Source organism: Podarcis cretensis (genome assembly GCF_951804945.1).
Source record: "Podarcis cretensis genome assembly, chromosome: 8".
In the NCBI taxonomy this organism is placed as follows: Eukaryota; Metazoa; Chordata; class Lepidosauria; order Squamata; family Lacertidae; genus Podarcis; species Podarcis cretensis.
Genome location: NC_137177.1, coordinates 19,753,313 through 19,781,148, shown reverse-complemented (window position 1 = coordinate 19,781,148; position 27,836 = coordinate 19,753,313). Strand labels below are relative to the sequence as shown.

Here is a 27,836-nt window from a genome sequence, read left to right as displayed (position 1 = left end):
TCCGGAACGAATTAAGTACTTAACCCAAGGTACCACTGTAAATGTATTGCAGCATAAGGCGTTGTGGACTACAGTCCATCTTCATCAGGTGCGTGAAGCATTATCCTGAGTTACAGATATATTTACACATGATTCAGGGAGGGAGATTGTAAACAGTCAGAAGGGAGCAAAATGCAGAAATCAGGTGGTGATAACTGCATGAACAGCAAACATATACTCAAACATTTTTGCTTCTTAACACAAGCCTCCTCATATTTGTAAGCCAGTTATCACATGTAATGCAATATTTTAAAAACTTTTCTTTCCGTTCAAGGATTGACTCCTTCAAGGGACTGGCGTAACATTTAAGAAACCTTTTTTCTGTGCCAGACTATTGTATTGGGATAAAATATAAAGCATGTGTATATAAAGAGATGGGAGAGCAAATGCTGTGCAGATGCATCTCTTTCGGACAGGGGTCTGTTTTTGTTTTCAGCTGCAGGTTGGACAACATGAAAATAGAACAAGCAGCCGCTGCTGCATAGTGAGCAGGGTCCTTTTCCAGATGTCACTTTGGCGTTGCAAGAAAAAGCTCTTAAGAAATCTAAAAGGGGAATCCTTTTGAAGTACCGGCTTCAACTACAAGCTGTCACCACACATTGCTGCACTCCGTGTCTCTTCAAAACAGTTCGGAGGGGAAAAATCCATTCCTGTCTTTATTTAACTGGCCGCCGTGTTGTTCAGGGTGAAGAGATTCCCTCTACTGACAAATGATGTCCAAAGCAGCTCAGACAGGAGGAAGCTGTGCCTTTGCCTACACAAGACCTTTTGGGCACTTTTAAACACATGGACATGCTGTGCTCTCCCACCACTGAGCACTGCAGGGCTCATCTCCCCATTCTGAAAAGACAAACGGGACCCCCTAGCAAGAGCAAGACTGGAACATGGGCCAGAGGTTCCCTGCTCATTTCCACTGGCGATCCCAGGACCTTCGACCTGCCAAGTGCGTGCTCCATCATAGAGCACGGTGGGAAAAGCCCAGCGCGGTGGTGGTGATGAAACCTTCCCTTTCCCCAATCATCTAATTGATCATCTGAAAGTGTGCATGCTCAAGTGTGGAGTGGCTTCACCTGCTCCTGGCATGCAACCCCCAGAGGGTTAGCAAAACGTGAATGTGGGCCCTGAGCAGCCCCTTAAAAGGTTGGCCACCCCTGTAGAAAACTCACTTAACAGTGTTCCCTGTTAGGCTTAGGAATAAATGCTACGTAAGAGTTGGCCATGAATAAACTGTGGGTGGTGGTGGGGTTTGAGTCTTAAGGCTAGGGTAATCTCGTATCCCCACCGAAGAAGGGAGCAACTAAAGTCCTGGGTAATTATTTATTCACAGGATAAATCTCACACACCAACACCAGAGATACCAAAAATGCCCCCGCCCCCCACAGACTGAGACCACCACCTCCATCTCCATCCTGCTTCTCCCATCTTTTTATTTGTAGAACTCGTGCTCCTGTTCGTCTTTCTTGATGACAGTCTTGTAGGCCTTCTCAAAGTCCTTGGCCAGCACAATGTAACGGTTCTCCCGGACAGCCAGCATGCCAGCCTTAAGGAGACAGGAAGGAGGGGAGAAAGCATGAACAGGTAACATCAGCAGGAAGTAAAAACTAAAAAAAGGGGGAGTACTAACCGCTGTCTAACACGCGATACTAACCTCCTGGCAAATGGAGTTGATGTCGGCTCCTGAGATCTTATCTGGCCGCGCCACGTCTGGAAGGAAGAGTGAAGGAAAGAGCAGGAGCAAATGGGCCCTGTGTGGCCGTTCTAGAAAAGGGGAGAAGACTGGCCTATATGACTGCAAAATCCCCCATTGGGAGGTGCCACCTCTCCCATTGAAATGAGAAAAGTATCAGAGGGATGATCCACAGCTGCTAATTTTGCATTTTTTTTTTGCTAAGGGGAGCACCTGCCGGGTGTGACGCAACCCTTTCCATGGAAGGATGCTATGGTTACAAACAGTCCATCTGGCCTCTTGCTCTTCATTCCCCTTTATTTAACAGCATTAAATAAAGAACTGGTGGCCCCCCAGATGTTGTTGAACTCCCAACATTGTGGCTAATGGCCTGGGATGATGGGAGTTATAGCTCAGCAACTTCTGGACAGCCGCAGGTTTCCTGCCCTGGCTTTATAGCATCAGCTTGCTCCCCATATTCACTGCCAGAAGGATTGGTGGGTAAGAGGGGTATTTTACCATCCAAGTTTAAAAGACAAGAAATAAGTTCAGGAAACTTTATTCTGTTAGCAGGTCAAAGGGGGGGGGCGACACACAAACAAAACATCTCTTAAGCTCAGCTCATTGGCCATTCTTCTTGTCCCCCTGCCCTCCACCCATTTCTTCCCACTGCACTGTCCGGAAGGATACAATCCTCCAGATCCACCTCCTCAGACAGGTTCATCTTGCTGGTGATGGTGGTGAAGATCAACCGTTTTTGGCGCCGGTCCGGCAAGGGAAACTCAATTTTACGATCTAGGCGGCCTGGCCGGAGCAGAGCAGGATCCAGGGTGTCTGCTCGGTTCGTGGCCATTATCACCTAGAAGGGAACCAAGAGAGAACTCCATTAAACCCAACTTCTTGATCCAAAAAATTAAAGGCAGGCTCAGGCAAATTGTGAATTTGAATTTGGTAAGTTAAGTGGAGAAAAGCCAACACTTGTTGGAAGCCTTTAGGCAGGGATGGAAACTGGTGGCCTTCCAGATGTTGCTGGACTCCAACTCCCATGAGGCCCGGGCCAAAACTCAGGGATGATGGGAGTTGTAGTTCGACAACATTTAGAGAGCCACAGCTTTCCCCATCTCTGCTTTAAATCCAGAGTTTATGGTAAAGAGGGGAATTGGCTTTCCAGGCCACTCAACACCTCCCCCCCACCCCCCGGTGCTGCCCAACACAACGTACCTTGACGTTAACATTCTGGTCAAAGCCATCCATCTGATTGAGTAGCTCCAGGAGGATGCGCTGAACCTCCCTATCAGCTGTAGAGAGACCAACAAATTTATCAGCTGGTGTGCCCTGGAAGAGAGCTGCCCTTTCCTTTCGCCATAGCCAAAGCTGCTTTGCGCTACCAACCCATCTTCAGGGATATTGTGCAAGCCTGGAATGCACCACACTGGCCTTTTAAGCCATCATTCAGAGAACCTCAGGATTTATACAGCTGTCCAAGTTTCAAGTCCTCATGACTGCAGAGAAAAGACTGCAGAAGTCTCAGCAGTGCCCATTGGGGGATTTGGAGGATACGAGACCCACAAACAAGATGCTGCGGTATAGAGTCTGCCTGTCTGGCATTCTAATCAGACAGCCATGTCCTTTTACAGGATACACCATTCCAGTCTGCCACTACAGTTTTCCATTCTCACCTACCCACCAGGCTGCTGAGCATGCTCATGGTTTACTGGGCTGTTTTGGGATACCCTTAGCCGTGGGTATATTTCTGTAAAATGTGAAGTTTCTCCAAGCCTGCTGCTACCCTCCTTCCTTCTCGTGTGCAGTTGGGTGCCGTTTGTTTCCCCATCCCTGGTATACAAGGACAGAAAAGCAAGGATTTCTAGTGGTCTCTGCCCATTTCAATTGCTGAGGATTGAACCAGGGACCTTTCTGCATGCAAGGTGAATGCCCTACTGCTGAACTTACAGCCCTTCTAACCCTCCCTGCTTCTTCCACACCCAGCTGCCATCCTATTTCTTGCTCAACAAATCCAAATTTGCAACCCCAACTGCACAAAATAAAGTGATTGCCCACAAAAAATATGCCCGATTCACACAAGTTGAAGAATTTGGAAAAAAATATATTCCCCCCTGAGCAGAAGCATTAGCCTCACCTGGGCCAAGTTTGTTGTTTGGCTCTCATAGGCCAACCATATGCAGAGGTCACTATGTTCAACCGACAAAGAACTACGGAAGCCCAGGGTTCTAGCACATTGTGACACTGCAAGGTCGGAGCAACACCTACAGGAGGCAGCAGGAATTGCAGCAGCTAGGACTCAGGCAGAAACTAGGGGTTACGCAGCAAATGCAGGATTTCCAAACTTATATTTGCTGCCTAATACGGAAGAGGGAACTTCACCATTTCCCCAATCGCTTGCTGGCTGTTTTTATCAGCTGGGGGTGTGTGGAACTTCCTCCAGGTGGTATTTCCCAAATATATTTGAGGCTACAGCAGAGGAAGAGACTGGGAAGCAGGACTGCTGCACTGGCTCTGATGACAGCCCAGCCCCCTTGCTCCTTCTGTCTTTGAAAAGTTTCTATTCCTGCTGGTCATTATAACTTTAATAAATGATCAGAGTTCATTTGCTTTCCTCTTCCCTCCCCCATCCCATTTCCTTTTATGCTGTGTCTGTTAAGACTGTAATCCTATGGGCAATCCGATTGTATGTAAGCTGCTCTTCCCTAGTTCTTCCCTCTATTCAGGTGGCCACAGTTGCCCAGGAGCTCCCCCTCCCCCCGCTCCCTCTTCCCCCGTCACCAACTCACCTCCGGTCTGGGCATCGAAGCGTTTTGTGGCAATGGCGTCAATCTCGTCTATGAAAATGATGGCTGGGGCGTTCTCTTTGGCCAGGCGGAAGACGTCCCGCACCATACGCGGCCCCTCACCCAGGTACTTCTGCACAAACTCGGATCCTACTACCCGAATGAAGGCAGCTGGAGGCAAAGGCAGAGTTAGACCCAGCTCCTTTGGCATCCCTCAGTCTCCCAGGGAAACCCATCTTAACGGGGCCACTGCCTTGGGAAGACCAAGGGACGCCAGCAAACCTACACCCAACAGGGTAGTGACGTGTCCAAGGCAAGAGAACTGGTGCCTTGCTCACCTGTGGTGTGATGAGCCACTGCTTTGGCCAACATGGTTTTCCCGCAACCAGGCGGGCCGTACATCAGCACCCCCCGTGGAGGGTCAATGCCGATCTGAAAAAAGGGTCGAAAGGTGAGAAAAGAACAACAAAATAGGCCATCTCAAGGGCCCTTGTCACATCTCTCAACAGAATAAAACCCCACTTCCAAGTTGTTGCTTGAGTTTGCTGCTCTGAGTCAAGCTCCACAACATCTGGAGGGCCACAAGTTCCCCATCCCTGCCTTAGATGGTCCAGCCGCTACACCCAGAAGCCTCCCATCCATGCACCAACCACATCCAGATTTTGCTTCAATGATACTGTTGCATTGGGCACCGACTGGGCTAAGAGCTGGTCCAAGCACTGAGAAGGGCATGCACGAGTAAATCTTGGTGTGCACCCATGTCAAATATCCAGAAATAATAGCCAGGAATCAATTCGGGCTCTGCTTGGGGATCTCTCTCCACTGGCAAGAAGGCACAGATATTCTCTATACAAAGGAGCCCAAAGATTAAAAGGCAGAAGGTGGGGACACAGGACTGATAGCTACCAGCGCATGCTACAAGGGAGGTTTCCCTTTGCTGTGTTTTTCAATCATACAGATGACAACCGACCCAGCTTAGGGCAGGAGAAAACACGTGTGCTTTCTTCTTTGTAAAATGAACACAGGCGATGCAGTGCGGAGGATGCAGTTCTCTCTGCAATTCCACCCCACCCACTTCCTGTCCCAAGCAAACAAATATTAATGGGAACCATTAAGGGTAAGGGCCATGGCTCAGCAGCAGAGCTTCTGCTCTGCATGCAGAAGGCTGCAAGTTCAATTCCTGGCATCGCCAGAAAACACTACAAAGGTCCCTGAGCTGAAACCCTTGAGAGTCATTGCCAGTCAGTGGAAAATAGTGAGCTTGATGGGTCAGTGGTCTGACTCAGTATATGGAAGCTTTCTAGGATCACTGTTGTTGAAGCAAGCAACTGCGAGCTTTCTAAAGGAAAAGTGCAAATAAATATAGATACATGAATGACAGCCTATTTGTGCATACACTGCACATACTTCCGGCATAGAAATTTAGATCACGTACCTGTTTGTAGAGTTCAAAGTGGGTAAGGGGCAGCTCTACTGCCTCCCTCACTTCCTGCTTCTGAATATCCATCCCACCAATGTCGGCATACATCACGTCTGGTTTCTGATCTGCTCAGAGAAGGGACGGGACCTCAGGTGTTTTCCTGCCCTTGGATCTTTCTACCCTGCTACATTCTTCCAAGTGCTACCTTGATTCCACTGGGCCTTTGTCTTCATAGCCTTGGGCAGCCTTCCCCCCACCCCTGCCTGCTGTTTTGGACTCCAACTCCCATCAGCCCCAGACAGCACATGCTGAAGCTCCGTTGGAGCTGCAGTTCCAACGTAAACCGCTTCATGCTCCTGGATCTGATGGGCAGTGTGAGCACAGCTTGCTCCAGCGAAAGCGAAAGCGCAACCAGGAGCTCACTTTAAGCTCCCAAGTGTTGTTCCTTCACAGCCATACAAGTACCTGCCTGTCAGGTGTGTAGCAGGCAGGTGGGGTTTGCAAGGAATGTCCTTGCAAGCCAAATTGGGACTTGTGGGTCTGAGGTTCCCCACACCAAGGACTCTGAAGGCATCCTGGAATCCCTGCCCATAGGCAGCCCATTAACAGGGCTCACCTCTCTGATCCAAGGAAGAGTTGCCTTACCTGACGTGAGCATCATGATACTGCTGTCAGCCTCAGGGGGCAATACGTCCACCAAGGCATTGCTGTGTTTATGCAGGGCCACAGAGGCGTTGGGTTTCAGCAGCTCCCGGTCAATGGTGCTCAGGATCCGGACGTAATAGTTGGAGCCTGAAGTGGAGACACACTTATGAGATAAATGACTGGAAACAGAGGCCGCCAGGGAGACAAGCCAGCTCTTTTTCTCAAGCTGCAATGTAAGGGGAGGGGAGGGCTAGCGCCCGCACTTGGCATCCCTGGGCAGCTGCCCAGAGCCCCAGCACCCTGGCAGTGCCAAACAATGATACTTGCCTCTCTTTACTTCTCCCGCTCTCCCCAAATCACACACACACTGAGAAGTGCCAGGTCTCTGAGTCTAGCTGCCATTTAAGTTTCCCACAATTCCCCTGGTGTTGTGTCACTCGGGGCATTGTGAGAAATTTGAATGGCAGTCCTTGACAGTTCAATACAGCTCAGAATGCTGCTGATTGCTATTAGCCACCACCACCTGGGGCACACAAACAGAGCAGGGCCCCCTGCCAGAGCGGACTTTGTCCACTGCCTCCTCAAACCTGGAGCTGGCCCATTGCAGGTAGATGGGAAGGAGGAAAGAAGGGACTGTACCTGTGGTAGAACCAACGATGGCTGTGTTCTGATCCACGGCCTCCAGGAACTGGCCAATGACCAGTGGAATGCTCTGGATTCGTTTCACCTCTTCCTGGGCATGCAGAAACTCCTTCTTTAGGTTCTTCTGCTCATCTTTGATGTACTCCTCTTGAACTTCCAGGAACTCCAGCTCTTGCTGTAATTTCTGCAGGAGGGCACACCGAAATCCTCCTCAAACCTCCTCCTTCTGCACCAGCTAAATTACCACTCATGAGATCATAGGAACGCGTAGGAAGGTGCCTGACACAGTCAGAGCACCGCTCCATCTAGCCAACCCTGACTAGCAGCAGCTCTGCAGGGTTTCAGGCAGAGGTCTCTCCCCAGCCCTACCAGGAGATGCTGGGTATTGAACCTGGGACCTTCTGCATGTAAAGCGGATCCTCTGCCACTGAACTACAGCCCTTCTCCGTATGCAGCGAGCACAGACTTCTGCATGCACACCACTGCCCGCTCAACACTACAACTATAGCAGACAAGCTGTGTAGCCAGGGAGGTTGGGAATTTCTGATCTTAAGAGTGTGAGATCTTCTACATACTGCAGAATCTGATTTATATCATATATTTTTTTTTAAAGAAAGTCACAGAGAAAACCTTCATAAAGGTAGAATAATTATAATTCTTCCCCACAGACCTGAACATCTGCCTTATGCCCTTACTGCTTAATACCTATTCTGTTCAACTTCCTAGTCCTTATGAAAAAACAGTAATTCCTAAGCAGCTAACTCACACTCTAGTCAACAACACACCTGAGACCAACAATACAAAGACATTTGCTATATAAGGTGCAGTAACCCAAACTGTACACAGAATTCCCAGTGCCGTCACATTTGCATAAAGACACTGCAATGATGGCCGTTTTGTTTTCGATCCCATTCATAATGATCCACAACACGCAATTCAACCTTGCCTTGTGGCAGTAAATTACATAAATTAATTTCTGCAAGGCATTAACATTCCACAAAAAAATTAATTTGGACAGAGCAGGCCACAAACAATTTCTAACACATCTTTGCACCTCTCCATCAAAAATAGCACTGCAGCAATGGTGCCCTAACGCTTCTACTGCTCCACCAGTTTGCCTCTATAATGGCAACCTCTGTGGAAAACCTCTGTGGCTCTGCTGCTATCTCGTCAAACAATGATGGGGAACATTCTCATCATATGTGATGTCACGCATGCAGCAGGTGGTGAAGTGTTTGCAAAGAAACAATCTGGAGGCTTAAGGTGTGCTCCCGATTTCTTTTCATGGCAAGCACTGCTGGCATTCAGCACCTTTTGAATTTGGCACCAAGTGCAAGCCCCAAAGACTGGTCCTGCTTGGGAGTTCCTGGATGGAAGTGGAGTTAATCCCTGCTGAAAGCAGGATTTGAAGGCACCACTGATCAACTGAGATCCCTCTGGGATCAGCTGCACTGAGGAATTCCCAAGTGCAACCAGCCTCTGCCAAAGCAGGGATTAACTGATAGGCAGGTTTGCAAAAGAATAACAAGGGTACTTAGCCCATGGTCCTGATTCTCTCCTTTGAAGCTGAGTTACATGCTGATGTCAGGTGATTGACAGGAGAGTGGCCTTGAGCACCCAGCAAAGTGGCTCACAAGGAATCATAGAACCGTAGAGTTGGAAGGGTCCATGAGGGTCATCTAGTCCAACCCCCTGCAATGCAGGAATCTTTTGCCCAGCGTGAGGCTCGAACCCACAACTCTGAGATTAAGAGAATCATGCTTTACCAACTGAGCTATCCTGGGAGTTTAGGATCCAGCCTGCCAACGTGTTCCTGTTTCCCACCCCTGTTCTTGAGCAAAGGACCACACAACAGCTCCCTCCAGTGCCACAAACAGAGCGCTACAACCTCACAGCTGAACAAGATCACCAGATAGCTCACCTTATAACGGCTGTACAGGTCCTCCACATCCTCAGCCTCAGGAACTAGGAAGGAGAGGCCAGTCTGAGGCCTAGAGATGGAGAGAGCTGGAAGCTCATCCTAGAATCAGGGAACACAAAGAAATGAGAATGTAGAGTTATCTGGGAAACTTTCACCTCCTGCACTGCACATGTCACCTGGCTAAGTTGGGGGACCTGAGGCTCCCTAGATGTTGCTGCAGTAAAACGCCTGTCATTTGTAGCCATGCAGGCTCAGGCTGGTGAAAGATGGGAGTCCAACAGGATCTGGAGAGTCACAGGCTTCTCATTTCTGTGCTAGGCACACTTAGCAGATGAATACCTCCCCTTCAAAAAAGCGATGCTGGAAGAAATGTTACAAAGTGGGAAGCCCTTCAACCAGCCATTAGAGCAACAGAATCCACTGAGCTAATCGAGTGACAGGGGAGCAAGCCAAAGGCACAGTCCAGGAAAATGATGAAGTTTTGCTGCGGCCTCCTCCTACGCAGGTTTCATCAGAGGCTAAGTTCTGCTACCTGTATCTATGTCGCAAGTTCTGCATGCATAATATTTTCTGCCTTAAACTGTGACTCGGCGGACAGAGAGAGACCCTCCAATTTTAAACACTTTAGGACAAATTCCGAAGGCACAGCTGTGCTAAAAACTTCCCCTGTTCGAGTCATAATAAATGTCCCGAACCCAGCCATGAGGACAGGCGACTGGAAGTTTAGCTCTTTATTGGCAAAGAACACCCCCATATATCAGCTCCTAAAGGGCGAGAATCCCAGGCACCACTCCTGCTAAACAGCTAGCTAGGCATTGCCTTTTTCAGACCTGTGCTCCAACCCAGACAGCTGGAGCAACTGTGTGACCATGCTTCCCTCAGCACATTTAAACACCCTTGTGGTGTGCACAAGCAAACAACTTCTCCTGTGTAGCATCTCCAGCTGCTCCAGCCCCTTGTTGTCCTTTGAGACAGCTGGGGAAGGGACAGAGGAGATACTAAGAGCTCCCATCTCTCTCTGGGACTGCCTATTCCTCCTCTGCGCCTTCCTGCAACTCTTCTTCCTCCTCCTCCTCCTCTCCTGACTCTGACTGCCAGGCCTCTCCCCCTTCCCCCTACCTCATGGGAGGTTTAGAACTCCACAAATTGCTTTCTCCTGGATCATCCTTCTCTGCCCACCCTTTCGACACCTGCCTATCCCTGACAATAAACCACCAAGCACTTTGCACAGTCCAAATCAACATGCTGATGTTAATTATTGTTGTTCCACAAATCAGACTGCAACACAATGCTGTTGCGTACCCCCTCCTCTAACAGAGGCTCTCTTGTTCAAAACTTCAGCCAGCCTGAAACAGAAGCCCAATAGTTCTGTACAGGCAGGCAGAAAGTTGCAAGGGGGTGGGTAAGAGGGTAGAAAGAGGTGGGTTTTTCTCTCCCTTTCCTAAGATTATTATCTTCTTGCACTAGAGTACTCAGATTTGATGCCCCCCTTATCCACTCCTCCAAGATGCTTTTGATTAGTTGTTGGGGGCCTAAGCAGGTGAATTCCCTCTTCATTCCCCACCTCAGTTTCCTTTTCTTCCACCTGCAACTGTCAGCCTCAGTGTTCTGTACATTCTGAAGGCTCCCTGGTTTCTTCAGTGGAGAAGGTTGATTAAAAAAAATATATTTCCCCCACTAGCAATTTATACTTCTAAGCATCCAGAGCATCCCTGATTTTATGGGCCAGGGTCTGTATCACTTCTAAACTAATTAGTACTCACACCACCTTAGTTTGCGTTTGAATGGATTGTTGCACCTCTCTCTCTCTCTTCACACCTGCCCAGCAAGAAATGTGACAATTTTGTGCCCCAGCAGAAGAGGGGGCAATCATTACCTCCTTTTGCCTGGCACCTGAAGATATGTAACCATGGTGCCAGCCGAGCCTCCAAAGGGAAAACATTTCGCAAATGAGGAGCCACTGTTGAAAAGGCCCCATTCTCGTGATGCTACCCTCCAGATCCACCAGGGAGGGGGCATGTGAAGAAGGACCTCTGATGATGATCACAGGGTCCGGGTTGGTTCAGCGGTCCTTGAACTATTGCAGTCATAAGCCATTTAAGGCTTTACAGATCAAAAGCAACACTTTGAATTGTTTGATACGTTTAAGGCAGCCTCTGAAACACCAGCATCTGCCGAACCACAATAATCATTTATTGTCTGGAAAAACCCACAAGCGAGATCTGGTAACACTTTAAACTAGAGCAAGATTAATCAGCAATGGGATGTAGCAGGAGAAGGAAAGCAGGAGCCTGACAGAGGAAACCTAAATACGTGTCTACCCAGAGAGAAGTCCCACAGGGGAAGGGCCACAGCTCAGTCGTAAAGTCAGTGTTGGTGCCAGACTATTTTGCTCACTAGGCAAGGCTAACTACTTGTACCTGCACAATAAATAAATGCCAACTTCAATGTTCAGAAACATGTTTAGTAGGAAAATTGGAAAGCACAAAAACTTAGTTCCGATAAATGTATTTTAAACTGCAAGAATAAGTAATACAACCATCTTTGATTGCCTTCCTCAAATACATAAGAAAATGTTTTAGCACACAAATCATTTTTCACAACCTTGCGAACTGAGATGTTAAAATTCAAGTCTCTTTAAAAAAGCTTCCATTTCAGGCACATCAAAATATCACTCTGTGTGCCTTCCCCCTTTTTCTAATTTTGTCACCGACTCCTTCGGGTAAAGTACTGCCAAGCCAACTGGAAGCCTCTTTCCACAACATACCTTGAGCGCATGTAAGCATTTCTAAGTTCGAGAAACCGGGTTCAGAACGTTCAAGTGAAACACGTATCAGGAATTCGTAAGATGTAACAAAAAATGTAATCCGTTTAAAAAACTACCTACCTACCTACCTACCTAGCTGGCCTATTACTAGCTGACAGCCTTGGGAGGAGCATCTGCTTTGAGCGCAGAAGAAAAACCCAGTTTGGATCCCCAGGCAGGGCTGGGAGAGGATCCCTGCCCGAAACCCCGGAGAGCCTGGCCGCTGCCAGTCAGTGCAAACAACACTGAGCCAAGTGGGCTCAAGGCACCTCCCGGCGCCCCTGTGCCCAATGGGGCCGACTCCTATCTCAGGGTTGCTACTTACAGGGCTTTCTATGGGGCCGGGGGAAGTGGGGTCCAGCGGGGCAAAGAGCTAAAAAGGTCACGGTCTTCCAGGGCCCCACCAGCCCCGCAGTGACTCGGCACCTCGCCCGTCCCCCGCCGGCCCTCTAGGGCTTCACCACCACCGCCTCGGCCCCAAAGCAGCAGAGACGGGAGGGAGGGCGGAGGACGCCGAAGGAGGAAAATCCGGCCCGGCGCAGCCTTTCCTCCAGCACGACGCGCGTCCCGGCCTCCCTTACCTGCGTTTTTTCCACCAGGATCCCGATTTCCTCCATTTCTCAGCTTAACAAGGCCAGGCTGCTCTTCGCCGCTTCCGGGAAAAGCTGCCGGAAGCTGGCAGAGAGGCTGACGGGAGATGTAGTCCTTTTCGAGAAAAGGGATGATAGGGCGGGGAAAGTAGTGGGGGGGGGTATGGGAGTCGTAGGCCAGGCTGCAGCTTTGCAACCGGGAGCCTATTTGGAAACGGGACTTAGGGCGGGAGACTTTCCAGATTGTTGGATGAAGAGCTGGGGAGCCCCAACCGCATTTGAAGGCCCGAGTAATAATAATAATAATAATAATAATAATAATAATAATAATAATAATAATAATAATAATTTTTTATTTATACCCTGCCTTCCCCAGCCAAGACTGGGCTCAGGGTGGCTAACAACCAATAATAAAAACAAGTTGATTAAAATACAATTTAAAAGATTAAGATACAACATTAAAACATTAGGATACAGTCTCTTCATAGGAGGAGAAAGGAAAAAGAAAGAGGGGGGAGGGAATCAAACTAATTCTAAGCCAAAGGCCAGGTGGAACAACTCTGTCTTACAGGCCCTGCGAAAAGAAATCGGATCCTGCAGGGCCCTGGTCTCATGAGGCAGAGCGTTCCACCAGGCCGGAGCCAGAGTTGAAAAGGCCCTGGCTCTGGTTGAGGCTAATCTAACTTCCTTAGGGCCCGGGACCTCTAGGGTGTTGCTATTTATGGACGTTGAGGCTCTCTGTGGGGCATACCAGGAGAGGCGGTCCTGTAGCTATGAGGGTCCTAGGCCGTGAAGGGCTTTAAAGGTCAAAACCAGCACCTTAAATCTGACCCTGTACTCCACCGGGAGCCAGTGCAGCTGGAAAAGCACTGGGTGAATATGCTCCCATGGCATATTCATGGGAGCATAATTGTGGTGCCTGAACAGGCGGCTCTGTTTCTTCGTGCTGTTTCTTTTAGCAGGCTAAGAGCCCGCTTTGCGGGAGGGACGGAGCATCGCTTCATGCAGGGACAAAGCCTGTAATCGTTGAAGGAGCACCACCAGTGCAAATTCCAGTAGTAGATGCACAGGCTTGCGTGCATACATTAAAGCACATTTCCCACCCAGGCCAGAGAACCCCGAGAACTATAGTTTTGCCCCTCGCAGAGCTATGCTGCCCAGCACTCTTTAAACTGCAGCTCCCGGGACGTTTCCTGGGGCGCGGGCGCGCTATATAGGCACGGTGTGTAAGTATGCAAGGACAGTCCACTATTGGATGCTGAGAACCGGCTCGCGCCAGCCCTGCGCTGCAATCCTTCTGTTAATCTCGCAGCAGGTTTCGCGTGGGATCGTGGAGTGGTTTGGATCCCCCAAACTCAGAATCCGGAGTTGCAAAACGCCGCACCGGTTGCAGGAATGAAGATCGCTTCGGTAGCATTGTGCCCTCCAGCCTCTTCCCGGACCAGGGCAGAGCTCAGTTTGCGCCTGCAGAAACGGCGCACTTTTAACGTCTTAACAAATAAATATCACTCCCACTCGAAATTAAAAGACTCAAATTAGAAAGATACATCTGCTTCGGGGATGCATGCGCCTGATGCTCAGTAACGGGCAGGGTAAAATCCTGGGGTTTCTGCATTGCTTTCTATGGGCTGTACGCGCGAGGGCGTTTTAATAGGTTCCTGCTGTCATTCTAACACAATTCCTATCTCTACTAACGGGCCCGGCAGATGGTAAGAAGATGCCGCCTCTCTTGACTGACAGGAGCGCCGGGCGAATGGCCTCTCCGTTCCCCGCCCACTTCCCTTTGATCGACAAGAGCTCTCAGCCAACTCCCGTCGCCGGGTTCCTGGGACAAGAAACGGGTGCCGGTGAAGTGGAGGGGGGGAGAGAGAAAGAGAGATTAATCCCACCCCCGAGCCCCGCCTCTTGCCCGTGTGAGTGACAAGTCGACGAGTCAATGATTGCCCCTCGCAGCCGAAAGAACCCGGCTCACCTATTGGCTGAGGCTGTGGGCGGGCTCGCAGCCGGAGCGGCTCCTCCCCTTTATGGTGGTTCTTTAACAGCAGGTAGGTAGGGAGGTGGTTTTCGGTGCCCTGGAGCGGGTGGGGGAGGGGGAGGCGAGTTCGTCCACCCTCCGGCGGCGGGAAGGGAGGCCGCCTGAGGTGATTCCTGCCTCGGGGAATGGCGGCGGCGAGGTGCGGCGCCAGGGCTGGGGGTGAAGGGGGCTCCTTGGCCTTAGCGGGCTCCTTCCCTGCCTAGGAAACGGTACCCGTTTGTCCTTCAGCCGAGAGCATCTCTCCCGCCCCTTTCCAGCGGCCTGTTTAGAGAAATCGGGGGGCTTCAGGCCCTTTTTAAAAAGTGCATTTTGAAATGTATACATTCCTAGATCTACGACTATATAAATAATTGCAGTAAGAAACGCGTGATTTCAAAAGGGGTTGTTGTTATTGTTGGGGTGTCCAGGGGGAGCTATACATGTGTGAAGGGAGGGTATTATTTTTTGTTTGTTTAATTATTTACTTGTTTCTGTCCTGTATTTTGTTCTGTGAACCCCCTTGAGATCTTATGATGAAGGGAGGTATATAAATCTAATTAATAATAGTGATAATAAATATTTGTTATCAATAATAATAATGTAATAAATAAACCTAATCTTAAGTGTTTCGAGCTAAAACAGGACCCCTGGCTAATCGCTGCAGCTCAGCCTTTCCGCAAGCCAGGTGAAAAGCTGGCTTTCTAGCTTAGGTTTATTGATTTGTAAGCTTTGCTTCTTATATTTCTGTCCTCCTCAAGGAAGGGTGCAGCATTTTTCATATGCAGATCTGATTTTTCTCCTCATAGCAGTCCTTCGAGGGAGGCTAGGCTGAGAGATGGTGCTCACACCTACACCACACGTTAAAAAGCACTCTGATACAGATCTTGGGGTTTGTTCTTCAGGGAGCAAGTGGTTTCAGATGGGAAGGTCTGAACGCACAAGCGCCTTGCACCCTAATATCAGGGAGATTGCACCAGTCGCATCACAACCTTATTCTTTAAGAGTCTCCCTTACCTCACACTTCTTAAACGGAAGCAGAAAGGTGGGTGGAGACCAGATGCAAAGGCAGAGAAAACTCATTTGCCTTGAATTGTTTATGTAGAAGTAGGAATTGTGGTAGCTCTACCTTGTTGCATAGAGGCAAGGAAAGAGGCATTTGCTAAAATTCCCTTTTTTACACAACAAACAAACAAACAAAAAATAACCACCCAGGAACTCTTTTGTACTTCCACTACATCAGGACATCTGAATTAGAATTGGAGGTGGCCTTTGGGCCATCTAGAACAACATTTTTTCCTGAGGAGAAAAATTGCTTTGGGGAGCGGTGGGGGTGGACACAATGCACAGCTGGTTTCTTCAAATTGGTAGAATGAACGTACACACAATACACAGCTAGTTTCTTTCGTCAAAATGGTAGAATTGGTTTCTCTTAAGCTTATCCTTTGTGGTAATAGAATTGGGAATAGAATAGGTAATTGGAGAGGGCTGTACTAGTCCAATGCCTACTGACCCCCCCCCCCCCATTTTATTGCAGAAAATTTCTGCAGCCTGAACAGATGGCTGTTCATCCTCTGATTGAAGATGTCCAGCATGGGACCCACTTTGGTTGATTGGTTCCATTATCAAGCTGTTCTTAGTAATAAAAAGTTGTTGTTGGCATCCGTCTGTCTCTAGAGACAATGGAGTGCACCTCTGGAAGTCAAACGGTTAGAAAATCACAGCACCTGCTGTGGCTGCAGAGACTGATAACTTGTTATGTGTAAGCAGCACCATAGTGACTTCCCCAGGGCGTAAGCCTGGGCAGTGTGTTTGGAGATCCTAGGCTGCTCATACGACAAGACCCACCTCACGGCCTCACTGATGTGGTTGAAAAGAAAGCAGAGCAACATTTGGCACCTGCTTGGCTGTAGGAGTTGCCGGAAGGAGGTGTACAAGGTGCTACCCAACCGTCTTGGGGACTGCATTTCGGATTTGTGTAGGGTTTACCCCATAGACTTTTCTTCTGAAGATATCCCACAAGGCAGCAGAGGCTTAGGATCAGAGTTTTCCTTTTCCTAGATGTTTCCTTCTCATGTTGAAAAGCTCCATCTGCCCAGAATTCTCTTCTGTAACTTAGAGCCATCTATTTCTTCCTTCTGGGGTAGCAGGAGACAAGTGTTTTTTCTTTTGCATCACAGCCATTCAGGTATTTGAAGAGTGCCATATTGCACACACAAACACCCCACACCCTTCTCCAGGGTAAAATAGATGGTCTGTTCTTTCAACCTTTCCTCATAAGACTTTTTCATATTTCTGACTATCTTCATTGTCCTACTCTAAACCTGTTCCAATTTGTCTGCATTCTTCTTAAAGTGTGGTGCCCAGAACTGGACATAGTTCTTATCTGGAGGTTTTATTAATATAGAATGAAATGGAATGCTTACTTCTAGTGACTTGGAAACAATGTTGCCTAAATCATTAGTTTACTTTTGCACTCCAGAGACACAAGGATACAGGGTTAACAAAATAAAAAGCTAAAAACAAACACAGTTTTAAAATTAATAGTGTTTTGAAGGTAAAGATTAAAGGTGCGTTCTTCAGGTTAAAAAATGAAGAGTGTTTAGACAACTGAACAGTATCAGACTTCGGCTGGATGACCATGGGCCAGTCACTATCTTTCAGCCTAACCTACCTCACTGTGCTGTTGTGGAGTTAGAACAATGAAAATCCCTTTGTAAACTGCCCTGTATTTGGAAGAAAGTTGAGAAACAAATATTTAGCCATAATTCTTATCACCATGTTTTTAAGCACCCGGGGAACTAGGATTTTTCCAGCATCAGTTAGTGACAGCTGCATCTTCTGTTGTTTTAGCAGGTGAATAAGACTAGCTGACATTTAGTGTGAACAGATACCCTACTTTCCTGAAACTGGGTATACATACAAACCAGTGACTTTCTTACTGGATTAACCTTGGGTTGTTGTTAACCTAGCTTCCTTCCTATAGGAGAAGCAGTACTCTAATGGCATTTTCTTATGAGCTGGTGACCTGCCCTGGATTGATTCCACTCCATCTAGTATGAATGGAAAGATGTAGCTATTGTGGCTGCCCTGAGTTCAGATTCCTGGGTTTGGCGGCTGCAGGAAGCTCTGTATAAATGACACATGGAGGTGGGTCAAGCATCACCTACAAGGCGTTCCTTGCATGGAGATTGGGAACCTTGAAATCCCTTGCATTTAAATTCCCTTTCTTTGTATCTGAGTTGCCGGTGCATGGACTTCCATAGGCCAGACTTTTTGCGTCTTAACTTCCGCCAACAAAACTCTGCGATTTTCCTTGGTAATGATGAGGCGTGACAGACCACAAGAGCGGGCAGCCAGCTGGCCAGCAGAGCACATCAAGGTGCTCCTTGCCCTGTGGACCGAGGCGGCAGTCACTCACGATCTTAGTTCTCATGGGAGGAACCGTGCAGTGTATGATGGCATTTCCCAGCGCCTCGCAGAAATGGGCATTTACCGAACCGGGGACCAGTGCCGGGAGAAAATGAAAGGCTTGAAAGTGGCTTACCGGAAAGCAAAAGAAAATAACTCAGTTGGGCGACCACCCATCAAGTGTCCATTTTATGATGAGATCGACCAGATAATGACACAGTATATAAACTGCAGACCAGGCTTTCCCTCAGAAGCTGGTGAGGGGTCCAGTATCTCTGCAGACAGACAGGAAGGCATTTCTATATCTGAGCCCTGGGGGACCCAGTCTAGCATCAGTGAGCGGTGGGGGTCTCAGGTCTCTGGGCACTGGTTGTCACAGACTGCCGCCTCTGAAAGCCAAGGAACTGATGAATTCAGCTATGCCCAGGCAGAGTCTCAGGATGCCTTCGGTGAGATCCAAGTCATCCCAGTTCAAGTGAAAGAAGAGGAATCGGAAGATGAAATATCACCTGAGCTTGGTAAGCTCCATTGTTCGTTTTGCCTGGTTTAGTTCAACAGAGCCCCTCCTGAAGGATACCTCAGGTGGGGCTGACATCTTTGATTTGAATTATTTGTTTAATTAGAGCCTTTTACTGGGTATTTATCCTCCAAGGCCTCTGTCCTGCACTTCCCTATATTCTTGTCACCCACAAATGTGTCATGTGCTTGCTTCTCCTCTGCTCTCCTGAGAAGACTTTCTAGATGCCTCTCAAGTTCTGCTGTCTTTGTCCCCTTATATTGTAATCTTTTTTGCCTGTCACAAAATTGCACTTTATTGTCTCATAATCAGACCAAAAATAGCTTAGACCTGGACTGTTGGGGCACCTGACTGAAATGAATGTAATCTATACAAGAGATTACTATGACACCAACTAGGGTAATGAATTGCAGCACTTTCGTCCCTTTGGACTACAGGGTCCTCCATTATAAATAACATGCTCTCTTTCTAGTTTGTTAGCCTTGTCCAGTTGATTCATCTTGAACTTTAAGATTGTCTCTTAAAGGTCAAGAGCTCTTAGCACCATATGTACATATGCATCCAAGTGGGTGCAAGTCATACCAATTTCATCATAATTTGTCATCTGGGTAGCTGCAGTAGAGCTGTTTTTACCTACACATTACCCACAATTTCAGGGTCAGTTCCAGCAGAAACTTTTTTGCGCTCATGGGGTCACATTTTAAAAAGTGATTCTGCATATGCTTACATTTTAAAATGTTACAGTGGAGTTAGTTTTTCTAAATAGATATCCTAGATCACTGCCCTTGGACTCATTCTGCAAAAGGTACATGACAATCAAATAAAAGCCAATTCATGCATTCAGAAGAAAGCATGTGATGCATTCTTCATAGAACTCTCTAGCATGTAGGTCATGGGTGTTGTGTGTCTGAATGCTCTCCCAGGTCAAAAAGCTAAAGTACTTTCCCCATAGGCGCTAACTTTCTACATGGAGGGAAATTTGATGTAGAGGAGTACAAAAGCTTGGTTTCTTAACATGCATTCTGAAGTGATTTAATCTTGTGAGGATTGTAGTGGTTGCTTTTTTGGACGTTTGAATCAGCTCTCATTCCTTATGGACCTGCATGCTCTGTCACTAAGGTGGAATGTATCCTGGTTATATGCACACCATTGCATTTCTCTGGATATTCATTGTGCTTTGTTGCTTTCCTTATAGATGTGGCCTCTCCTATAGTGATGGAGACCCAGCCTGCACCAAGACATCTCATATCCATGCTCGACCAACGTCCCCACCTCCGAACCCGGAAGCAAAAAGCTCAGGGAGATGGGCAGTCCAGCTTCCCAAGGGGCACTGGCCAGAAATATGGGCGTTCACATCAGCTGGAAGTGCAGAGAATGCAGAGACAGGTTGCTAGCCAAGTGGAGGAGAAGCAGAGTTTAGCAGAGTTCATCCAGCATGACAGGGAGATGCGCCGGGAGGATAGGGAGTTCCAGGCCCAGCTCTTTGAGAAGCTTTTTCAGAAGCAAACCGAGCTTGTCCAAGCACTGACTCAGCGACCTCCTGCCAGTCCTACCTCCACCGCTTGTACCAACGCTTTGCACACCTTGCAGGTGTCAACAAAGAATGGAGCAGGAACCGCTGCAGGCCCTGGCTCACAGCTACAGGCTTTGCTAGAACAGATAATGCAAGCTGATGTAGCAGGAAAGGGCTTAACCAGACTTCCTGTGAAGGAGGCACTTGGAGGAGCAGTGAAAGTGCCCCCTGAAGTGCAGTATTGGACTGCTGAAGAGATACTGAGATGGCTACTATCTCAGCAGTCTCCTGGAGACCAATGCCAAGAGGTGCTGACGGGCCTGAGGCCTCCTCCTGTTGCAGGACACATAGGGACAACAGGAAAGGGTGATAACCCAGAGGCACACCTCTCTGTTTTGAATCCATTGTGTGATTCCTACCAGAGTTCTGGACAGCAAGATAAAGGCCAACTTCATAGCAAGACCCAACAACTCTGCGGCAGCAATTGTGCTAAAGCGCTGGAAACAGACATAGACTTAGAGACACAGCGTCAGTCTTTCAGGCAGTTCCGCTACCAGGAAGCCCAGGGACCCCAAGAGGTTTACAGGTGCCTGTGGGGACTTTCCTATCAATGGCTGAGGCCAGATGTCCGCAGCAAAGAGCAGATCATGGAGCTGCTGGTTGTTGAGCAGTTTTTGAATATTTTGCCTGACGAAATCCAGACTTTGGTACGTGAATGTCAGCCAGAAAACGGCAAGGAGGCTGTGGCCCTGGCAGAGAGGTTTCAGCTTCACTTTGAGTCCAAGAGGCAAAGGGATCAGGTAGGATCATATTTCTGATTATTTCTGATTCTTGCTTGGAGCTGACCTTACACAGGTTTCTCCTTGGCCAAAGGACACTAGATAGAAACCTAAGAATTCTAGCCCTTAGCTTTTAGAAGGAAGGGACAGAGATGTGTGGCAGGGCGGGGCCAGGTTGGGGATTGAGTAGGCAGGAACAGTATGTTCTGCAAGGCACAGAAGCCTGTCTTCTGATTCCTGGAAACCATGCCTGCTGTTCCCTTGGGTTTCTTGACCTTTGGTTAACACTGTATGACAGGGGTGCAGTACTGGATTCAGATGGTAATCTGGATCCTTATCTCTGCTTACTGGCAGACTACGTTTGGCAGGTAGACAATCGAATCACACAGCACTTCCAAGCCCCGACAATCCAAGCAAATTGTTGGTGCTTGAGGAGCCTTGAGTGCATTGCTTCCCAAGCACTGACAATCAGCTGATAGTCTGTGGTGTTTGGAAAGCAGGCATCACCAACCAGCTGAATGTAAAGCGCCTTTCATCCAAGCCTTGCCTTTATCTATTTCCCACTTCACATCATCTTGAGTGTTGCTTGCCCAAAAAGGGAAAGGCAGACCTGGCCTGCTCTGTGACTATTCAAACTTTTTCTAGACAACTATGATGGCAGAGTTGGCTTTTTAGAAACAACAGACATTTCATTAGTACAAAACATCAGATTCTTAGCAACACATCCATGTAAGTAGGATACACTCAGTCTTGTTAGGGCTTGGGTGTATATAGTAGGATTCAGTCTTTAAGGAACATTTAGAATGAGTTGGCTCTCCAGTAACAAACAGCAAGTTCAAATCATCCATGGTTCACAGATAACGGGGACCAACACTGACATCTTTGGTGAAACTAAAGGGCCTGTTAACTTGAGCAGAAGGTGAATGCAGATGTGGCATTCTTACTGTTTCAGGCACGGGTGATATCCGATGACATGGTAGCAGATTCCCCCCAAGAAGAATTGGATGAGGTTCGGAGACCATCTTGCATCAAAGACAGTCAAGAGAACCCTAGGAAAGTTGGTAAGGAATGCCTTCCTAGATTGCATTAGGCCATAGAACACCACCCTTACTTTTCCAGGTTCATGGGATTACTTGTTGAGGAAATGCCTGACATCATTTCTCCCTCACCTGCCACTCCTCGTAGTAATTACATCTATTTCTTGGCAGTAAACCTGCTCCTGCTTTCGTCTGCTTAACGTAAGGGCTCTAAAATAAAATTTACTCTGAATTCTACCACTTTTTCCTTTGAGCTCTTCATGCTACAAGAGACTATACTATGCTGCCTTCTCAGGGGCCAGAGAGTATAGTAGACTCTAGACAGATAAGTTTGGCCAATTATTTATGTTTAGGACAGCAGAAGTGGTTTTGCGTGGAATTTGCAACCCTTCCATATTTCCCTCTTCACACTGGGATGATTGGAACTACTGCTAAATACAGGATCATGGTTGTAAGGACGCTTTGATTGGTAATTATTTTTCCCTTTAATTATTTTTTATTAATTTTTGTAGAGTTGGATGGGACTAACATCTAGTGAGTCAAATCCTGCACTGCTAAACAAGAGCATTAATACAATTCAGCCCACACCTACATGTCTTCTGTCAACAAACAAAATAGCAGATGAAATCACAGGAACCACCAAAACAATGAAAATGGTATTAAAGGGATTTATAAATTGCCATACCTGCAAGTAATATGAACATACTCTGGTTTCTCTTCAGATCATACTGTATAAATCTTTCACCTATGCAAATATAAGCTGTAACTACAGTTGTATGATAATTACAACAATTTCTCAAAATGCCTCAAATTATTATGATGAGATCTCCAGCACTGTGTCCTGTTTCATGCTTCAAAATTATGTTCACTAGCCAATCTGATCTTCAGGGGGAAAGATCCTGTCAGTCAGATTTTTAACATGAAGAAAAACTATCTTCCAAGTTGCCTTAAGGGAATTTTTATTCAGACTCGTTGAAAGGGTGGCAGGGGTATGTTTCTTTGTTTACATGGGGTGGAAAAGGTATGCCACACTTCAAAGGATAAAATACATTACTATGCAGAATGTGAGTTCTCTTTAGGATATTGTGATATATTAAGTGTCCTTATTGAGTGGGCCTTGAGAATACACTTTTTCTCAGTCTCCATTCATCATCTATTATATGGAAATAACAGTAACCCACCTCAGGGTTTTTGTGGTAGAGGAAGACTGCCAAGCATCTTTTGCATTCAGAGGACTGCATTCATGATTATTCATGGCCCTTCCTGATGATTTGTATCATAAGAAACCTGTTAAATAAGGAAACCTGATCCTCTAGGGGTGAGTGGAGCCCTGTGGCATCAGTGGGCCTGGAACCCAGATCTTCTGATTCCCAGCCTAGGGCCTTAACCACAAGCCCACCTGTTATTTTTCTATCTTGACAGGTCTCTCAAGATAAACTTATTCTCCACCTTCAGGTACAGAAGCACACCTTCGGCTGAGGAAGAGACCAAAGTCAGGTCCAAGGGAACGGACTGTGGCCACAGAAGATAGAGAACGTGGAGAGGCAGCAACAAAGCAAAGGAAGCTGAATGATAACGCAGAGGAGACATCTGAGGCTGGGGAGAAAGCTAAGCAAATGCCAACCCCTGCACCAGGAAAGCAAGCCGGGAAAGTGAAAGGGCGGGGAAGATCTGTTTCCGGGTGCAATGTTGCTGTGGCTGTAGAGAGTCTGGTTGAGGGGGAAGCTAAGATGGAGGGCAGTGGTAGGGTTTCAGAGGCTCTGAATGGGGTGCTGTCTTCTAATTCATCATGTGAGCAGAAAGCAACAGCTGGCCTTGGGCCATCTCAACTGGTCTTTGACAAGGATGGCAATGTGTCCTGCCCCCAAGGAGGGAATGATGGTCACGTATCTCCTGAGGCAGATAGACCTTCACTCAGTGACAGCATTGAGATGTTGCTGCACTCTCCCTGGAGTGGAAACGGCAGTGGCGACACCACCCACGATGGGCCTCCAGGCTCCAGAATGCTACCTCCATGTGCCAGTTGCACCGTATTGAAGGCTGAGCTGGGCACTGTGCGTGAGGAGCTCCGACTAACCCAAGGTAACTGTTGGCATGAGCAGACAGTGGCTGTTCCATTGTGGTGCCATGGGTTGCCTTTCAGACCCTCAGGCACCTATATTGTGACTGCATGGAATTGGTGGGTTCCGTACAATGCCCGCTCTTGGGAATGCCAGTGAAAACAAGACTCACACATAGCAAGTCCCACTGCCTCCTTCCATCATAATGTCCAGGAGCACCTGCCATGTGAACAACGCGTTGATGCCGAGTGATGTAGCAGATGCTTCTAGATGCTATGGCATGAAGTGGGAGAACCCCCATGGTGGCATACTCCAGTGGGGTATGTGGTATTGTCTTTATTATTACTGTGTTACTGTATTTTGCTTTCATATGTTGCAAACTGCCCTGTGAGCTTTGGATGAAGGGTGGCATATAAATTTAATAAATCGGCATAATCCACACATCACTTTGCACATTTAATACAGAGCGTGTATTAGATATAGTATATGTAAATTTAAATTTAATTAAATAAAAACGGCACAGCTTGTCAAGTGAACACAAGCAAAGAAGAGATGATATCACGGTATGATGATCTAGAAAAAGCTTTGCAGAAGTGGGTTTTGAGCACGGATTTAAAGCAGGGGAGGCAAATGGTGAGTAGACAGTGATTATTCCAGACAAAGAGAGTGGCACGATAACAGGCAGAAGGGGAGAGGTGAACAATAGCAGATAAAAGGAGAGATAAAAGTTAGAATGATAACAGATGAGAGATAGAAGTTGGGAGTGAAGAACTTTATCCAGTGGTACCTCGGGTTAAGTACTTACGGTAATTTGTTCCGGAGGTCCGTACTTAACCTGAAACTGCTCTTAACCTGAAGCACCACTTTAGCTAATGGGGCCTCCTGCTGCTGCCGCACCGCCGGAGCACAATTTCTGTTCTCATCCTGAAGCAAAGTTCTTAACCTGAAGCATTATTTCTGGGTTAGCGGAGTCTGTAACCTGAAGCGTATGTAACCCGAGGTACTACTGTACTTAATGATTTGCACTCTAGGGTTTTAAAGCTAGTGCAGCAATAAAAAGGGAAGGGTCTGAGGTGTATATTATAAAACTTCAAAAAAGAAAGAAAGAGATTATTGACTAATGAAAGATGGCAGAAAGGAATGTTTTGGGGGTGGCCAACCTGTGCCCCCCCCCCCAGCCAGCACAATCAATGGTCAGTGTATGTGGGAGCTGTAATCCCAACATCATCTGCAGGACCACAGATTAACTACCACTGTTCTAATAAGAATTGTTGGCAATGCTGCCTGGAAGTCGTACTGACTGCTCCATCAATGAGGGTTGTTATATTTATTTTTTCATTTGTACAGCTTCCACGCTATATGGGTTGAGTGGTACCTCTTTACAAGACTTATCAGAGGCTCTTGGCACTATTGTGCACATCCTCAGCAACAGGAAGTCACTGTCAGCAACAAACACATCCCAGAATGTTGCCGAAATTCCCAGCAGGCCAGTATGGCGAGAGAGAAATGTAAGTCTCCTCTCTTTGCTATTCATGTTTAAAAGCAAACTGTTATTTCCATGTTTTCTACCTCTCATTTTTTCCTTTTCAGCAACAAACACTTGTTATCATCCCTCTCTCCATACTGATAAGTTTGAATAATTCGTAAAATGTAGGCAATCTAGCCTGAAGAGGGCCTACTGGTTCCCTTTTCTCTTGGTCTAGGTCAGAGTTGGGATCAGGCCTGTGAAGAGCTTGTCTGAGGCCTCGGGTGGGAGTCTTGTTAGATTAAAGTTATAAACTCAACCAGAAAAGCAGCCGCTCCCTCGAGGGTCCCCCCCAACCAGCTTAGTCCTCCAGAGCCTGGGAAAAGTGTACCTGGCTACCCCACCCTGTTCTGCACTGGCCTGGTTGGGATACCTGTGGCCTTCCAGCTGTTGGATTCCCATCACCCCACCCAACATGGCCTGTGATAAGGGATGGTGGGAGCTATGGCCCAATAACATCTAGAGGTCACCAGGTTCCTCATCCCTGCTCCAATACAGTGCCCTCACAGGATTGCTTGTTCTGCTCAAACTGGCTGGCTTCATTGGAGCTTGGGGAAGGCAACCAGTGTGGGAGCAGACCAGGCCAAAGTTCCATTCCAGAAGTAATTATCCAGGTACCAGATGAAAAAGACAGCCGTCAGGACTCTGAAGTCTTCTTTTAACAGTTTGGTTTCCTCTTGTTTCTTATTGAAAAGTTAAAGCAAATTTCTGAATATCTGGTATTGGATACTTTTGGGAGATGGAGGACAGATTGAAGCAGTTGAGGAATGTTGAAAGTGACATTGGCTTCTGGAAAACCTTTAAACCATTTCTACTGTTAGTTTCTGTGGTAAGTTTTCATTTCCTGAATGTAATATATATAAAACTTTTAATTGGATACTAACTTTGCTCTCTCCTCAGCATTTCTGAAACATAAGCTGAGCATCAAGAAATTGAGCATCAAGAAATTCAGCAGCAATATTGACGTTAGGATGAGGACCTGAATTTAAAGGAAAAAGCTCCTTCAGCTCTTGATTGTCTGAGACAACCAATCTTGCTACATTCATTCTCTTTTGTCCCTGACCCCCACCCTTAGCATATCATGTAAGTTGCTCAGACTGCAGCAGGCTCTAGAGTTGAAGCTCTTTGCCTGCTGTGGTGCAAATGTTGACTGTCATTACTGTCCTTCTAATGTTACTCTAGGATTTGTTTGTTTTTATACTGTAGTACCTGTTTCTTTCCTGCTTAGCTCTAAATAAAGCAACTGGGAACGTTTTTGTATATTGTCTGTGGGCACTAAATAGCATGGGTGTTGAGCCAATTGGCACATATTCCTGTTCTGGCCTTAAGTCAGAAGTACCTGAATCAAAGGTGCACACAGCCTCCAGAGGGAACACTGTACTAGGCAAAGGCTGTGAAATGGTCTAGTTTAGTCTTTATGTTTAGTCAATTTTTCATACCTTGAAAGTTAAAAAAAGAACCATGGACTCTGGTTCTTACCATAGTGCTTGAAGGTATGAGCAAAAAAAGGCAGGTGTGGAGAGAGGAAGAGAGATGATGTGAACTAATACCCATATTTACAGTAATTTCATGGTGGTGATGGATAGTTTCTTATGCTATATTTTACGGGTGGGGGGAGAGAGAATTGACCCACGGGCAACATCTCAGTGCCTTAAGCACACCTTCATTATCTGAACTGATGTAGCTGTCTTATGCAAAGTTGGACTACTGGTCTTTCTAGCTGATGGGATTGCTTTGGGGTAAGAGTCTTTCCCAACCCTGCGACTTGCAATTCATTGAGTTATGGTGTGGAGCAGGAATTGAACCTGGGACTCCTCCAGAAAAGGTATAAATAAACGACAGCTGCAGATAATTGAATTGGAGCATTTATTTTGTGGGTAACCAAAGAGAGTTACCATAATTTCATAATCTACAAGGAACATCAATTAATAAATGAGTTTAAAATTAATAAAATATGACATTAGACCTACCATGAAGGTTCCTTTTCTGCAGGGAATGGAGGGGATCCTTGCATGGGTTGTCCCTCTCACTCACTCTACTAACCAGGAATATGCAAATTAGAGCTGTTCTTACCTTACAACAGGAGAGCGACCTCTCCAGTTGAAGGTATCCAAGCTCAAGCCTATAGAGATCAAATGGTCAAAAAACAACTGATCCAGAGAACAGAATTGAGAAAACTAAAAAAATAATGAGCTGATTAGAGAGAAAACAAACAAGAAAAGACAACAGGAAAAAAGCAATAAACTTGCAGTGGAGATCAAACTCAAATCTCTTAGGGTGGTCAAGTTCCCCTTCATTCCCTGCAGAAAATAAACCTTCTTGGTAGGTCCAGTGTCACATTTTCCTGCAGTGAGGCGGGGAACCTTGAATGGGATATGCCAAAGCTTAGCTGACATGGGGGATCAAGATGTGGGGCTGCCATTTTACTGAGAAACTACCTGTTCTAATACCCTCCTACTGAAGGA

The 27,836-nt window shown here is 47.1% G+C and overlaps 3 protein-coding genes across 4 annotated transcripts in view; 2 read left to right on the top strand and 1 right to left on the bottom strand.

The window, feature by feature from the left end:
* Positions 1-27,836, top strand: part of ETV2 (ETS variant transcription factor 2) — a 226,159-nt gene that overhangs the window by 71,363 nt on the left and 126,960 nt on the right. The window lies entirely within an intron of this gene.
* PSMC4 (proteasome 26S subunit, ATPase 4) lies at positions 1,443-12,667 on the bottom strand. The gene is made up of 11 exons (XM_079986188.1): positions 12,510-12,667; positions 9,123-9,221; positions 7,199-7,385; positions 6,560-6,706; positions 5,930-6,039; positions 4,833-4,926; positions 4,498-4,665; positions 2,927-3,003; positions 2,396-2,564; positions 1,688-1,743; positions 1,443-1,579 (listed from the first exon to the last, which is right to left on the bottom strand). Exons 1-11 carry the CDS (start codon positions 12,543-12,545, stop codon positions 1,466-1,468), a joined length of 1,257 nt encoding a protein of 418 aa, XP_079842314.1. The 5' UTR covers positions 12,546-12,667; the 3' UTR covers positions 1,443-1,465.
* LOC307221479 (uncharacterized protein) lies at positions 14,440-26,625 on the top strand. Of its 2 annotated transcripts, XM_079985963.1 has the most exons (7): positions 14,482-14,563; positions 17,516-18,458; positions 19,653-20,770; positions 21,702-21,810; positions 23,242-23,868; positions 25,194-25,354; positions 26,272-26,625. In XM_079985963.1, exons 2-7 carry the CDS (start codon positions 17,852-17,854, stop codon positions 26,278-26,280), a joined length of 2,631 nt encoding a protein of 876 aa, XP_079842089.1. In that variant the 5' UTR covers positions 14,482-14,563; positions 17,516-17,851; the 3' UTR covers positions 26,281-26,625. The 2 variants fall into 2 exon arrangements, with proteins under 2 accessions (XP_079842090.1, XP_079842089.1); XM_079985964.1 differs by lacking the exon at positions 17,516-18,458 and having other exon boundaries at positions 14,440-14,563.